Source organism: Xyrauchen texanus, chromosome 46, assembly GCF_025860055.1.
Source record: "Xyrauchen texanus isolate HMW12.3.18 chromosome 46, RBS_HiC_50CHRs, whole genome shotgun sequence".
NCBI classification, from domain to species: Eukaryota; Metazoa; Chordata; class Actinopteri; order Cypriniformes; family Catostomidae; genus Xyrauchen; species Xyrauchen texanus.
This window is the reverse complement of record NC_068321.1, coordinates 25,730,007-25,744,715: the sequence shown is the minus strand read 5'-3', so window position 1 is coordinate 25,744,715 and position 14,709 is coordinate 25,730,007. Positions and strand designations below refer to the sequence as shown.

Sequence of the window (14,709 nt, the reverse complement as noted above, 5' to 3'; positions counted from 1 at the left end):
GATAGAATATAAAGTTTGTACAGTATAAAAACCATTATGTCTATGGAAAGTCCCCATAAAACATGGAAACACAACAAGTGTGTGTGTGTGTGTGTGTGTGTGTGTGTGTGTGTGTGTGTGTGTGTGTATGTGTGTGTGTGTGTGTGTGTGTGTGTGTGTGTGTGTGTGTGTGTGTGTGTGTGTGTGTGTGTGTGTAAAAAACAACAGTGTTATTATATAAACAAACTGGTATTAAAAGGGTTAAAATCCTGAAAATGAATATTTGATAGTTATGATCATGATGTTAATCTAACTCATTGAAAGTGTAAAATAATATTAATATATAATATTTTTATGGCAGTTTTTTGACAAGGACAATTTTGTCCTCTGATGTTGTGAATGTGTGTTTCTTCTTTTTTAATCTGACACTGCACAAAAAATAATAATGCATCAAAATCAATATTGTTGCTAATAATTGACTATAATAATTGAATAATAACAGACTGTGATCATCCAAAAGAAAAAAACCCTTAGCATTCAGAATATTGAAAATAATAAATGCTTGTGTTTTTTTTTCTCATAAATTCATCATTATTATATAAACTAAACAAAATAAATTAATATATAATATAATTATGGCAGTTTTTGACACAGACATTTTTGTCCTGCGAGTAATTGTTTTAATTTGATTTTTTTTTTTTTTTTTTTTGACGCAAAGGGGTTAAAGTGTTTTTGGATCGTTCCACGGAAAAATATTGGAGAGAGAAAAAACATCTTTCTAAAAAATCTCACAGCATGCGTTATGGAGAACAGATGTGATCTAGGAGCTTTTTACAGATTTATTCCGCGCGCGTTCCCTCACAGCCTCATTCCCATTAAAAATCAAAGATGGCGCTTGTGTGAATAAGGTCTAAAGACATCCGAGAGGAAACGTTTCATTGACATATTGCAGATGAGCAAACAAGGTTAAAAGTCTTTCAGGTGTAAACACACACATCGGATAGACGTGTGGGTGATGAACGTGTGCCATCAGGGATTATTGAGAATATCGATGTCTTAATTTGTGACTTCACAGATTTCTGCATTGATTCTTTTTCTTGGGTTATTCATGTGGATGGTCAAAACTAATGAGCAACTTGACCTGTCAGAGCGAAGTAAGACAAGATAATTAGAAAATAATGCAATACCACATTAAGTGTCAAAATATTAATCATTTCATATCCTCATTGTAATAAAATCACGTCCAACCACGCGCTGGCGCAGACTCCGCTTTAAACGGCTTAATGACGTCACACAGTCTCGCGCCAACTAGAATCTTCATCAATTAGAAATTAAACAAAACAAAAATAAGCAGCAGGAGTCCAACAAGAACAGCTTAAACCCGGTTTCAAGGATAACACACGCTCTTTATTCCAAATTTGAAACCGGTTATTTGACACCTTTTTGTTCCTTTAAATCCATTTAATATTCGACTGTTTTAAATTGCGTTCGACATCCGTGAATATCGCTTATCAAATACAATGTTGTAAATCTGCACACTTCACATTCAGTGTTTGAATCTGTTATTTGACTTTATGTTTGTCTTGACATCTGAGGAAATGTGACCGAAAGAACCAGAAAAAAGGACGTCCATTTTGTTTCGTTAAAAATCGAATAACAGGTATGTGACGACACTCCCTAGTTCTTTCCACACCGCAAAAAAACATATTTTTTAATTAGTATTTTGTCTTGTTTTCCTGTAAAAATAACAAAACGTGCCTAAATCCAGATAAATGTCCTTGACCACAAAATTACGTAAGACAAGACTTAACCCTGCTGAATAAACTAAACAAAAACAACATCAGCTAAAACTAGTATAAGCCGGTTTAAGCTGGTTTAATAAGATGGTCTGCCATCCTGACCAGCTAAAAAAGTGCTGAACACCCTTCTAAAACTAAACTTATTTTAAGAATGTGTAGATATTGTTACAGGAAAACAAGATTTATAAAGTGATTTTGTGTAGTGCACGCAACTGTTTTCACAAACACATAACACAAACACTTTTGGCTAAAATGAGATGAATTAATGAAAACAAATGAACTTTCTCATGCATTGTCCTTCTATTACAGTTCCATTATACAAAAATTTAATCATTCAGATTTCCGATTCCGGAAGATTCCAGTTGCGAAGGCTTTTCTGCTTGTGCCTCAGAACAGTAATACTAGAAAGTCTTTTGCATCCATGCCCACCATCAACCCTGGCAGAACCACAGGTAGGTCTGGCTGAGGCCAATAGGGGGCGCTGTGGCATTGGATAAATGGCATCTGTATCGGTAAGGTCAGGCTTTGACCTGCCATAGTGGTTTGAGTTTCAGTCTTTGAGTAGTCTGTAGATATGATGCTGTGCTCCATGCTCACTGGTTGACACTTCAAATACGTAAGCGATGCATAGCAGGGTTTCTAGAGTGTCTCTGTTGGTTACCACCTAAAACAGACAATGAGAGAGAGAGAGTTTAAAGTCAACATGAAATAGCATTTGCATCCAATTTAACTTCCATAGTCTGGCATTTCTTAAAAAAAAAAGAGTTTGTTTACAGTATACACACACACACACACACACACACACACACACATATACAGTATACACACACACATATACAGTATACATACACACACACACACACACAAATACAGTATATATACACACACACACACACATATATACAGTATATACACACACACACACATATACAGTATATATATATACACACACACACACACACATACAGTACACACACACACATATACAGTATATACACACATAGTATATACACACACACATATACAGTATACATACACACACACACACACACATATACAGTATATACACACATAGTATATACACACACATATACAGTATACATACACACACACACACAAATACAGTATATATACACACACACACACACACATATATACAGTATATACACACACACACACATATACAGTATATATATATACACACATACAGTACACACACACACATATACAGTATATACACACATAGTATATACACACACACATATACAGTATACATACACACACACACACACACACATATACAGTATATACACACACACACACACACACAGTATGTACACACACACATATACAGTATGTACACACACACACACATATATACACAGGTACAGTGCATTTGGAAAGTATTCACAATGCTTCACTTTTTCCACATTTTGGTATGTTACAGCTTTATTCCAAAATTGATTAAATTAATTATTTTCCTCAATTCTACAAACAATACCCCATAATGACAACGTGAAAGACGTTTGTTTGAAATCTTTGCAAATTTATCAAAAATAAAAAACGACATTCAAATGTACATCAGTATTCACAGCCTTTGCTCAATACTTTGTTGAAGCACCTTTGGCACAAATTACAGCCTCAAGTCTTTTTGAGTATGATGCTACAAGCTTGGCACACCAAGCTTTGGGCAGTTTCTCCCATTCTTCTTTGCAGGACCTCTCAAGCTCCATCAGGTTGGATGTTTCATCAGACCAGAGAATTTTGTTTCTCATGGTCTGAGAGTCCTTCAGGTGCCTTTTGGCAAACTCCAGGTGGGCTGTCATGTGCCTTTTACTGAGGAGTGGCTTCTGTCTGGCCACTCTGCCATACAGGCCTGATTGGTGGAGTGCTGCAGAGATGGTTTTTCTTCTGGAAGGTTCTCCTCCACAGAGAAACGCTGGAGCGCTGTCAGAGTAACCATCGGGTTTTTGGTCACCTCCCTGACTAAGACCCTTCTCCCCCAGTCGCTCAGTTTGGCCGGGCAGCCAGCTCTAGGAAGAGCCCTGGTGGTTCCAAACTACTTCCATTTACAGATGATGGAGGCCACTGTGCTCATTGGGACCTTCAAGGCTGCAGACATTTTTCTTTACCCTTCCCCAGATCTGTGCCTCGATACAATCCTGTCTCAGAGGTCTACAGACAATTCCTTGGACTTCATGGCTTGGTTTGTGCTCTGACATGCACTGTTAACTGTGGGACCTTTGACAGGTGTGTGCCTTTCCAAATCATGTCCAATCAACTGAATTTACCACAGGTGGACTCCAATCAAGTTGTAGAAACATCTCATGGATGATCAGTGGAAACAGGATGCACCTGAGCTCAATTTTGAGTGTCATGCCAAAGGCTGTGAATACTAATGTACATGTACAGTTGTCACTTCAACCATCAGAATGGGTAATAAATGTGATTCAATGATTTGTATGATCGTTGTATGATTGTTGGTGCCAGACGGGCAAGTTTGAGTATTTCAGGGATTTTCACACACAACAGTCTCTAGAATTTACTCCGAATGGTGCCAAAAACAAAAAGCACACAGTGAGTGGCAGATCTGTAGGCGAAAACGGCTTGTTAATAACAGAGGTCAGAGGAGAATAGCCAGACTGGTCCGAGCTGACAGGAAGGTGACAGTAACCCAAATGAACACGTGTTTCAGCATTTCTGAACATACAACACGTCGAACATTGAGGCGGACTGGCCACAGCAGCAGAAGACCCCTCCGGGTACCACTACTGTCAGCTTAGAACAGGAAACTGAAATAGAGATTTAAGGTACACACATGTGTGTTGTGTCATATGCGTCATTAACAGTTAATCAGTCAACATGGACTCAATTGGACCATTGACAGTCCGGTTCTTTCTGAGTTCCCATGTTGTGTCGTGTGAGAGTGTCCTTTGTCTCGGGGTCTCTGCCTGTGGGCAGTGTCCCACACAGTGGACAGTAGTGTTCTGGAACTGTTGTCAGGGTACACACTGTCGCCGTGACTACAGTCTCATTTTCATTTCCTCAACAGTCTTTAGTCAGTTAAGTAGTCAAACATGACACATTAAACTGAATTATGTCACAGTTATTGGCAAGATGTGGAAACTTAGTACAATTAAGTGAATTCATTTAGTGTGATTTATTATTAAAAAAAAAATGTATGCAATTAATCATGCCCACTGACGCATACGTAAATTTCATAATTAAATTACGGATTTTCCTTCATAATAGAACCGTTCACAGTGGAAGCACAACAGAATTCAGGAATCTTGAGACACAATTTTCAAAGTTTCTACTACCATGTCCTAAAAATTGTGCGTTTATGACGCTGAATACCACTGAGATGCTCCAAACACGTCCATCTGAGGCAAGCATATAAAGTGTCAATTAAAAATAGTGCCAACAGAAATCAAGAGTGTGTACTGTGAGAACTGGACACACTGATGGACACAATGTAAAGCAGATTACTGTCAACTGTAAGCTTGATCAATGATATGAGAATAAAACAACCAATACATTGAGTTCTTAAAGGGTTACCGTGCGTTCACACCAGAAGCAGCAAGAGCGTCAAAATTCGCTCTGGCTACCCTGCCTTCAACGCTCGAAGACGCTCGTGGACGCTCTGACGTAGTTGAAATAGGCGGCACCGTTTGTTCAGAATGCTTTGTTTTGTGAACTATATTTAAAGGGGCCGCAATTTAAACATCCAGACATGTCGACCATTTACTTTTTGCCGACCTATCACAAGTAGCGTATATCCTCATGAAATCTTTAAAATGAAAATAAGAAATCGATCGCTAGCAGAAAGTAATTAAAATTATAGTTGTTTGTTATCAAAATAAAATACATTTGTAATAATAACTGTGGTCTTGGTTGTTTTATATCAGTGTAAGCAAACAGGGACAGATCATATATTACTGGGAAACCCGCCACGGCAATAATTATTTTATCTTTGGAACTAATGTTTGGTGGGAACCAACGTTTACACGGTTGTGTTCTCTAGACTTCGCTAGAGCGGGGCACTTCTATATTCCAATAGGTTGCCGCCGAACCGCGTCAAAGCTCATTACCATAATGTTGACTGCACTTCAACTTCCATCTGATGCCCACACCGCCCAAGACTTGCCACGCCGCTTCTCGCTGCCGAGAGATGCTGGCTGTCATTGAAAATGAATGACTTCCGGTCGATTTGACGCTCTCGCCGCCTCTGGTGTGAACGCACGGTTAGTTCACCCAATTATCCCATAATTTACATTATTAAGGGGCCTGTGTAGCTCAGTGGTAAAGACGCTGACTACCACCCCTGGAGTTCGCTAGTTCCAATCCCAGGGCATGCTGAGTGACTCCAGCCAGGTCTCCTAAGCAACCAAAACCAAACTCTACCCTCCCTAGCAACCCGGTTGCTAGGGAGGGTAGAGTCACATGGGGTAACCTTCTTGTGGTCGCTATAATGTGGTTCTCGGTGGGGCGTGTGGTGAGTTGTGCGTGGATGCCGCGGAGAATAGCGTGAAGCCTCCACATGCACTATAGTCTCCATGGCAACATGCTCAACAAGTCACGTGATAAGATGCACGGATTGACGGTCTCAGATGCGGAGGCAACTGAGATTCGTCCTCCGCCACCCGGATTGAGGCGAGTCACTACGCCACCATGAGGACTTGGAGAGCATTGGGAATGGGGCATTCCAGATTGCAAGAATGCAAGAAGTGAAATTCCACACTGTTTTGAGGAATTCACTTAATCACTAAATGTGTGTGTAGTAAAACATTTGAATACATGAAAAATGCCCAATGCCTAAACAAAGTGCTGAATTGGACTGTTGAAGCGATTTACTGATTAATGAAAATGAATCAAACTTGCCAACACTAATGCCATTTTTGCTATTAAAGTTTAAATGAGAGATGCTATTAAAACACTCTCATACTCGCAAGTTGCACGAAAAAGAAGGTTTGCAAAACTGGTCAAATGACAACGTCTTTAAGAAACTGAATGGCCAAATAAATAGTGCGTTAAAATCATTGCAATATTCACAATGTTACTTCATTTTATATCCCCAGTGAATAGAATGCACAGAAACTATATTGCATTTACCTGGAGAATCGTGAAGTTTTCAAGTACGCTGTTCATCATGTATTTCTCTGGTAGATGTTTGAGTTTGTGAATGAAGTTGATCATGTATTCGCACAGCGGCGATCGATGAATCCTAAACACATATCTCCCATTCTCAAACCGAGCGTACTCCGTCTGTACAAGAGAAACACAACAAAATCAATTTTCCTCTATGCAATCCAAAACTCAGATACATAAGCCACGTAATAGATTTACGATGACATAATATCATGATTTATTTGCATATGACCTGAATGCGGAGGGATATCTGGCTGCTAATGTAATTTGATATGGGATTCTAAAACAATTAGATGGACTTATATTGCCCATAAGATGTTATAGGCATAAATAAGTTGTGACAGTACACAATTGTTCTGTGTGTACAGACAGACACTTACACCATCACATCTTACCTCCACCTTTTCAACCACTTGTTTCCCAAACGAGCAGACCTTAGTAGAAGAGGTGATGACCATGTTCTCTGTGCTCTCGTACTGACTTGATACGCCATAGAAAAAACTGCTGTCGTCCTGGAGGTTAATACTAAGATCTGCCTGCAAAACAAAATACAATGGCTGTAACATCCTGTGTGCTTTCCAAAACACAGTAATACTAAACATATACTAAATACTGGCAGGATCGGGCCAATAAGCAACTACCTTGAACACATGGGAAAAAAGTACAAATCTAGAGTAATATGCCATTGGGGACATTTGTGAATAGTTTGAGAAATTTCAGAGTTTAGGCCAGAAAGATTTGTTTATGCAGGTGCGCAAGAGCGAGAGCTTCGCTAACTCATTGTAAATGCGTGGTCCGGCTCAACATGCTTGCATAACTTTGGCGGTAACAAACCTCAGTACTCAAGGGGGCGATAATACAATACAATATTATGTCACGATTATGGTATTATTGCTCAACAATAATAAAACTGGTGCTGCGCCATGATAGTAGTTGACTTGAAGAGAAAATTCTCCATAGAAACGGACAGTTAACACTAATCTCACTATAGCACCCCTTGTGGCACCATTGAGAATACAACGCATACTACATTGTGTTATAAATTGTTATCCATCACATTGTGAAATGCAACAATGCACGAAATTGAGCTTGTGTTGCTAGAAGCGTCACTGGCTCAGTTGCTCAAGCGACAGCATTTGTGGCGATTGCCACAAACAAATATATGTGTTTTATATATTAAAAAAAGAAAAAATAAAGGTTACAGTGAGGTACTTCCAATGGAAGTGGATGGGGCCCATTTTTAGAGTGTTTAAAGGCAGAAATGTGTAGCTAATAGTTTTATAAAAGCACCTACATTAATGCTTCAGTTAGAACTTATTCGATATTTGAGACGTAAATAATAGTCATCATTTCAATTGTCGTTTTAGGGTTTACGGGTTACATCATGGCAACGAAGATGTAAAATTGGATATAACTTAACACAGAAAAGGTTAGTAAGCTTTTGAATCACACTACAATAATGTTTACACACATATTGTTGACATCTTGTGGCTATACGTCTGAAACAGTATTTTAACGTTTACGTTTTGGCCCCATTGACTTCCATTGTAAGTTTGCTTTTTTTAAAGAAAAGGAGGAATGTGTCGAAATTATTTTATGCCACAAATGCTGTCGATTAAGTTTAACTTGTATTGAGGAACGCTGTACAAGCTTGATTTCGGTTTAGATGTGTATTTATATCTGTTTGTTTATACACAATGGTGCGTTTGTGTGCTCAACCGAGAGAAAAACGTGAGATTACATCCGTAACATGCCGACACGAATACATCACATGAGAGACCATGTGTACTCCACCCCCTCGTGAATGTGCATATGGCTGCTGACCGGAACTGATGATTTATAGTTAAAAAGTGCTTAAATATTGATATTTTTCACACCAAAAGCGATCGTTTCGCTATAGAAGACATTAACCAGTGGAGTCGAATGGATGACGTTTATACTGACTGTTTGTTCTTTTTGGAGCTTCAGAAGTCTGATCACCTTCCACTTGCATTTTAAGGACCTTCTGAGCTGAGATATTTAAGGCACGAGCACCAATGGTGCATACTCGAAAACTCATTGAAACTTTGCACACGCATCAGAAGTGGTGAAGATTTACATCTGATATGGGTTTCACAATTAGGTGTGGCTTTTTAGTGCCTTGGCCTGGTGAACTTGCAGGAGGGCCATGGCATGCAAGATGGAAGTTGCCTGTCCGGTGGCGCTGTAGGCTTTGGAGGGGAGCCCTGGAGGGGAGCACCGGGCGATCCCGCCAGGTGGCGGCGTTTCGAGACACAGGTGGATCGCAACCGCTCTGTTCACCTGGGGGACCGCCGAGTACCCGTGGACCGATCCGCCGTCGAGGGTAGTGAGAGCGGATGAGCGAGGGGTTTGATTACGTGCAGTTAAAGGTGCCCTCCACGACCTCGTCAGCTCATCATGCACTTCCGGGAAGAAAGGAACTGGGCGTGCTGACCCGAGGGTTCCCCCCTTTATACCCGTATGTCCAGGGGCGGGACATGCAAATTCTGTCTGCCAATTTCTTATTGGCCTTTTCTCAAGTTCAAAGATGCGCAAGGCTCTCAAGAGAGACCCCTAGTGTCGCTTCTTCGACCCAACGTCGAAGTGAGCGACAGACGTGGAACTAAAGTTCTTGGCGATGCTAAGATGCAAAGCTTTTGAGTTTTCACTGCACGGCGTGGCTGTGACGGTCTGACAAAGTTCGATGTTTTGCCATAAAACAGGAAGTTGTTCATTTGTTTGAACTATATTGGGTGATAACTAGGTACTGTATATCATCCTTTTATGTCAAATTTTTCAATTGAACCTGTTCACAAACATTAACAAGAGATTAAATGCATAACTAGGCCTAAAATAGAATATTTAGAAAAATATCCGATGTTACCTAGGAATTCATTACGAGGCCATTTTTGCCCCAATATTTTAAATGATGGGCACATTTGATGAGTATTTTTCAGCTTTTACACTCAACAAAATAACAGTGTTAGGCTTACAAATAGCAGCTCACGATAAATAACAATGATAAACAAATTGGTCAATGAAATCTGAAAGGACCGTTTTAAAGCCACTATAACATCACACAACTCAAAGCACAGCAGACATAAAACAGATTCACCTTTTCCCCTTTCTCCCACATTCTCATAACGTCCCATTAAAAGCCCACAACCATCTCTCTTTCCACCCTAAACCCCACCTCCGTCCCCCTTCTCTTTTTTATTCCCTCGTTTATCTTCATTGCCCGCTGAATCGGCACTCGCCGGCTTCACTTTCACTCTCTGCGAGGGAATTCATCCAATTACAATCAACTACCCGCAACTCTCCAAATCGCATTACCACGTCCAGCTGCCTGTGTAACAATTTAGCACGACCGGCACAAATCCGATTCAGAGCGCACTTCAAAAGCACAAGGCGATCGGTTAGGACAGGGCCGCGAGGCGCGGTGTGAGACGGTGGCCGTAGCTGGGGTGGAAATTTAATCTAGAATGCCATAGCTCTGGAGAACACACTGGCGGGCCTGTCAATGTCACCATGACAACCTGTGCCCGAGGACGCCCAAGTCATGACCTACACTTATGAGCAGAGGAAACAGCGGTCTACCGATGTTGATGCTGTTTTTTATAGTGACATTCTTAATGGATTTAATATATCTAATCTTACTGCACGACCACCTGTATAGTCTCCAGACACATGAAAGGCCTTGGGCTCCCATCAAGGTTTCAGCAGATGCCTTTTAATGAACAATGCGTGTGTAAGGGGCTGTTCAGACCGCACACATTCTTAAGCTATAAAAGCTAGATGCAATGCAACGAATAGGTGTCTCAAGTTGGATTTATTCTTAATTTGTGGCCGAGTCTAAGGCCACGTCCACTGTAGTACATTTTCTTTTGAAAGTGCAATGACTTTGCTACGTTTACACCTCTTATCCACACTCAAACTGTGTTTTTCCCACCAAAAATGGAGTGCGCGAGACACTGAAAAAGAGAGATGTGGTGCAACGCTCAAAGGCATCCATCTAGCATGTTCACATAGAAAAACAAATAAAAAAACAGCACAACAGATGCGAAAATATGTAAATAGCACAATTTCAGTAGTCAATGCAAATGCCTTTGAAATTTCTTGATACTCATTACAAATTTTGCTACATTACCAAAAACTAATATGCTATTAACAACACTTTTTTACATAAAATAGAAGAAATATTAATAAATGAGCCTTAGTATGAATAAACATAGAAAACAATGGCATGTATCCATCAAGAACACTGCAAAATTTCGTTTTCTTGGTATTTTTTTGTAATAAAAATATCTAAACATTACTTGTGAAGCAGAATGACAATTTTATTTTGCGTCCAAACCATATTTGGTGTGGTTTATGCTTAAAACGAGAAAAAAGTATTCGCCAATTGGGTAAGAAAAATAAACTTGTTTTCCCTTTTGAATGAATTAACCAGTTGAGCTAATCAGCCGAGAAAAGGGATAAGTGCAGTGGGACGTGGCAGTTGGGAGAGAGAGAGCCACAGGCAGCTGCCACTTGTATGTTTGTGTTGTTCCCGCCTCCTCCTGTTCCATATAAACCTTGTTACATTGGTGCCGAAGTCCGGGAAGGAGGAGGGATGCGCCGTCGTGGTGTCCTCCCCACTGCCGTCCACCCAAAGGAGCAGCCGCAGCCATCGGCCGAGGGACGGAAGAGTTGCTGCCGGCCGCCTGGATGAGGAGGAACGGCCGCCGTCCACGAGGGGAGGAGTTCCCTACCGGCCGCTAAAACACGGAGGGGCGTTCCATCCACCAGGGGTTGGAGGACTGGCCCTTGGAGGAGTGGCTGTAGTGATCGAGGACCAGGCGACGGCGTGCTGTGGAACCGGCTGAACAGTCAAAGTAATATTTAATTTAAATAAAAAAACACAACACAAACTCAAACACACACATGGCAGCTGCTTGTGGCTCTTTCTCTCCCAAACTGCTGCATCCCGCTGCACTTATCCTTCTCCTCGGCTGATTAGCCCACATATAGATCACATGCAAATTTTGGCCACTAATCGCAGGGTTGGTGGTTCGAATCCCGGCCCACACGACTCCACATGCCGAAATGTCCTTGGGCAAGACACTGAATCACAAGTTGCTCCCAATGGCAGGCTAGCACCTTGCATGGCAGCTCTGCAGCCATTGGTGTGGTCATTGGTTGAATTGGTCACAGTGTAAAGTGCTTTGAATACCGTTAAGTTTAAAAAGGCGCTATATTACCATTTACCATAACTGCTTGTGTTTACATTAAAACCTTGTGAAGAAGTGCATTTGGTGACAATGGCGGCATTTGTTGGCAACTGCATTACGACAAGGCAATAGCAGTGTCGGGCCTTTGCCACAAGGCAATAGCGCTCTGCGTAGAGCAGGCGCGCAAATGCTCATGTGAGTGTTTGAAAGCAGACGCCATCATCTGCACTCAGGTTGTGAATTTTGTCGGTGCCTGGCACTACTGATACTGTAGTAAAACTATAGTTACTGTTAGTACGGTACCAAAGTACCAGCACTTTTGACATTCCTAGCGTCTGGTGAGGAGACGTGTGGTCCAATGTCAAAAGACCAAATTATTGTAGCAAAAAAGATTACTACCATAACAGGACTGGACAAGCCCACCACAATCTCGCTAACTCAATAAGGCAACAAACAAGCACTTGAACAATACTTAAGTAGCTCGCTCTCGCTCTCTGGAGGGTGGCGGTTCTATAAATAGATATTGCGTGTGGTTTAAGGGGTGTAACAGCAGCACTAGAGACAGGTGCCCAAGCTCGGATTTCTCCAATGAAAGAGCAGACCCTGTCACTCTTCCCGGATAAATGCCTCAGAGACCTCCAATATCCCCAAACTCACTTCCTTTGTCATCTGGAATCTTTCATGAGCTTCACTGCGACCAGTGTCTAGAAAAACAGACTTACAATACAAGATAAACAGTCTTTTTCTTTCATTTTAATATATGTTAACAATTCTTAAAAAGTGCACATTTTTAGCACATTTAAAAACGATGGCCTGGAATTAGTTACGGAATTTGTCATACGTAGAGTCAACGTGAAATCTAAATTTACCCCATTTACTTTCTTAATAGACATTTCTGGTGTTATTGTCCACAATTCATCGGTGCACATTATGTTTGTCTACATAATCTTTCATCGACATATACTGTCATAATAACTTGCTCCACCTCTGAAACGATGGCACCAAGCCCTCTTATATACTGTGTTGATATGTATCAACACCTTCCCTAGAGACCATTTTTCCCATCCAGCCAGTTATTGATCAATAAAGGTCATGTGCATTTAAATTTTCATTTCCTGTTTCATGCCAAATTTGTGTAATTGTGTGTAATTTCTCAGCAAGTGTTTAAAAAAAATTGTATATTTAATTACAATTTTGCACAGAGTTTTGTCTTGATATTTTAGAGGTCGTCCGATAATGTCTCGGTTATCTGCCTTTTCTATCACCCCTATTAATGTTATCGGCAAAATCCACTATTGACCGACAACCGATTCATTGGTCAATTGTTAAAAAGAAGTCTTGCCTTTTGTTGACGGGCATCGACATAGAGGCTACAAGAGTCCAAAATGAATAAAATCCCGGATGCAGTTCAGTGTTTAACCAAAATCCCAATAATATTTAGTAGGAAAAAGAAAAGATTTGGTGCATTAAGCAGGACTTTTAACTATAAACAAGCCCGAAACACACCAGGGACTCTTATTTTGAAATGACGAAGACATGGCTCTGTTACAATGCTCTATATTTAAAGCTAGAGTATGCAATTTATACCAGAAGCATAATTGAAAGTCTCTGCATCCAGACAGCAATCAGTGGCAGTCACAGGTCTGTAAATGGCATGTCCAATCATTGCATTTGGCCCAAATGTAATGATTGGATGGCGTACCTGCCTGGCTAACTACCTGCCTACCTCTGCGCACTCAGTGGTGTGAGCTGGGGGCGGGACTGTTTGACTGTTTGAACAACTGCATGCAAGGGGCGTATTCAGAAAGCCGTTTTAAAAACGATGTTTATTTTTGCAATTCCGTTTTGTGCCACTAGTTTCGCAGAAATTACATACTCTTCATATTTTTTGCCCATATGCCCAATTCCCAATGCGCTCTAAATCCGGGTGGTGGAGGACGAATCTGATACCGTCAATTCACGCATCTCATCATGTGGCTTATTGTTACCGCGGAGATCCCTGGCCCACATGACTCAACATGCCGAAGTGTCCTTGGGCAAGACACTGAACCCCAATTTGCTCCCAATGGTAGGCTAGCACCTTGATGGTGTGTGAATGGGTGAATGAGACGTGGTGTAAAGCGCTTTGAATACCACTAAGATTAAAAAGGCGCTATATAAATGCAGTCCATTTACCATTTAACTAAATCAAAACTCAAGAAAATCAATGGCCACAGAGGAATATGAAGGAATAAAAAATAAAGCTAAGCGTCAATTATTGGCACCAATTTTTGCTGATAACCAATAGATCCAAAAAGCAAATATTGTCACAGATTAATCGGTAAAACCAATATATCGGTCTACCTCTTGTTCATTTGTTGTCAAATCCAAATTAGCATGAAGCCATAAGCAATATGTTGGAAGGCTGAAGAATGTACGAATTAGAAACGCTAGGCAAAACATTTATCGTATATCACAATTATGTTGTGCCACTTTAAACAGAAAATGCTGTGCTAGCAAGTTACTTACTAGCTGCGTACTTCTATAACTGCCTAGCATTGCACAACCATGACTAGCTTACTGGTGCCTCTGCA

General features: G+C 40.7%; 1 protein-coding gene across 1 annotated transcript in view; it reads right to left on the bottom strand.

The window, feature by feature from the left end:
- The window catches only part of LOC127638626 (transcriptional enhancer factor TEF-3-like), a 43,066-nt gene continuing 28,357 nt past the window's right edge, over window positions 1–14,709 (bottom strand). Inside the window, exons 10-12 of the mRNA XM_052120233.1 lie at window positions 7,322–7,462; window positions 6,891–7,043; window positions 1–2,442 (exon numbers count right to left, since the gene is read on the bottom strand). Coding sequence (XP_051976193.1) covers window positions 2,329–2,442; window positions 6,891–7,043; window positions 7,322–7,462 — 408 coding nt within the window. The 3' untranslated portion in view covers window positions 1–2,328. The remainder of the gene's footprint in view (window positions 2,443–6,890; window positions 7,044–7,321; window positions 7,463–14,709) is intronic.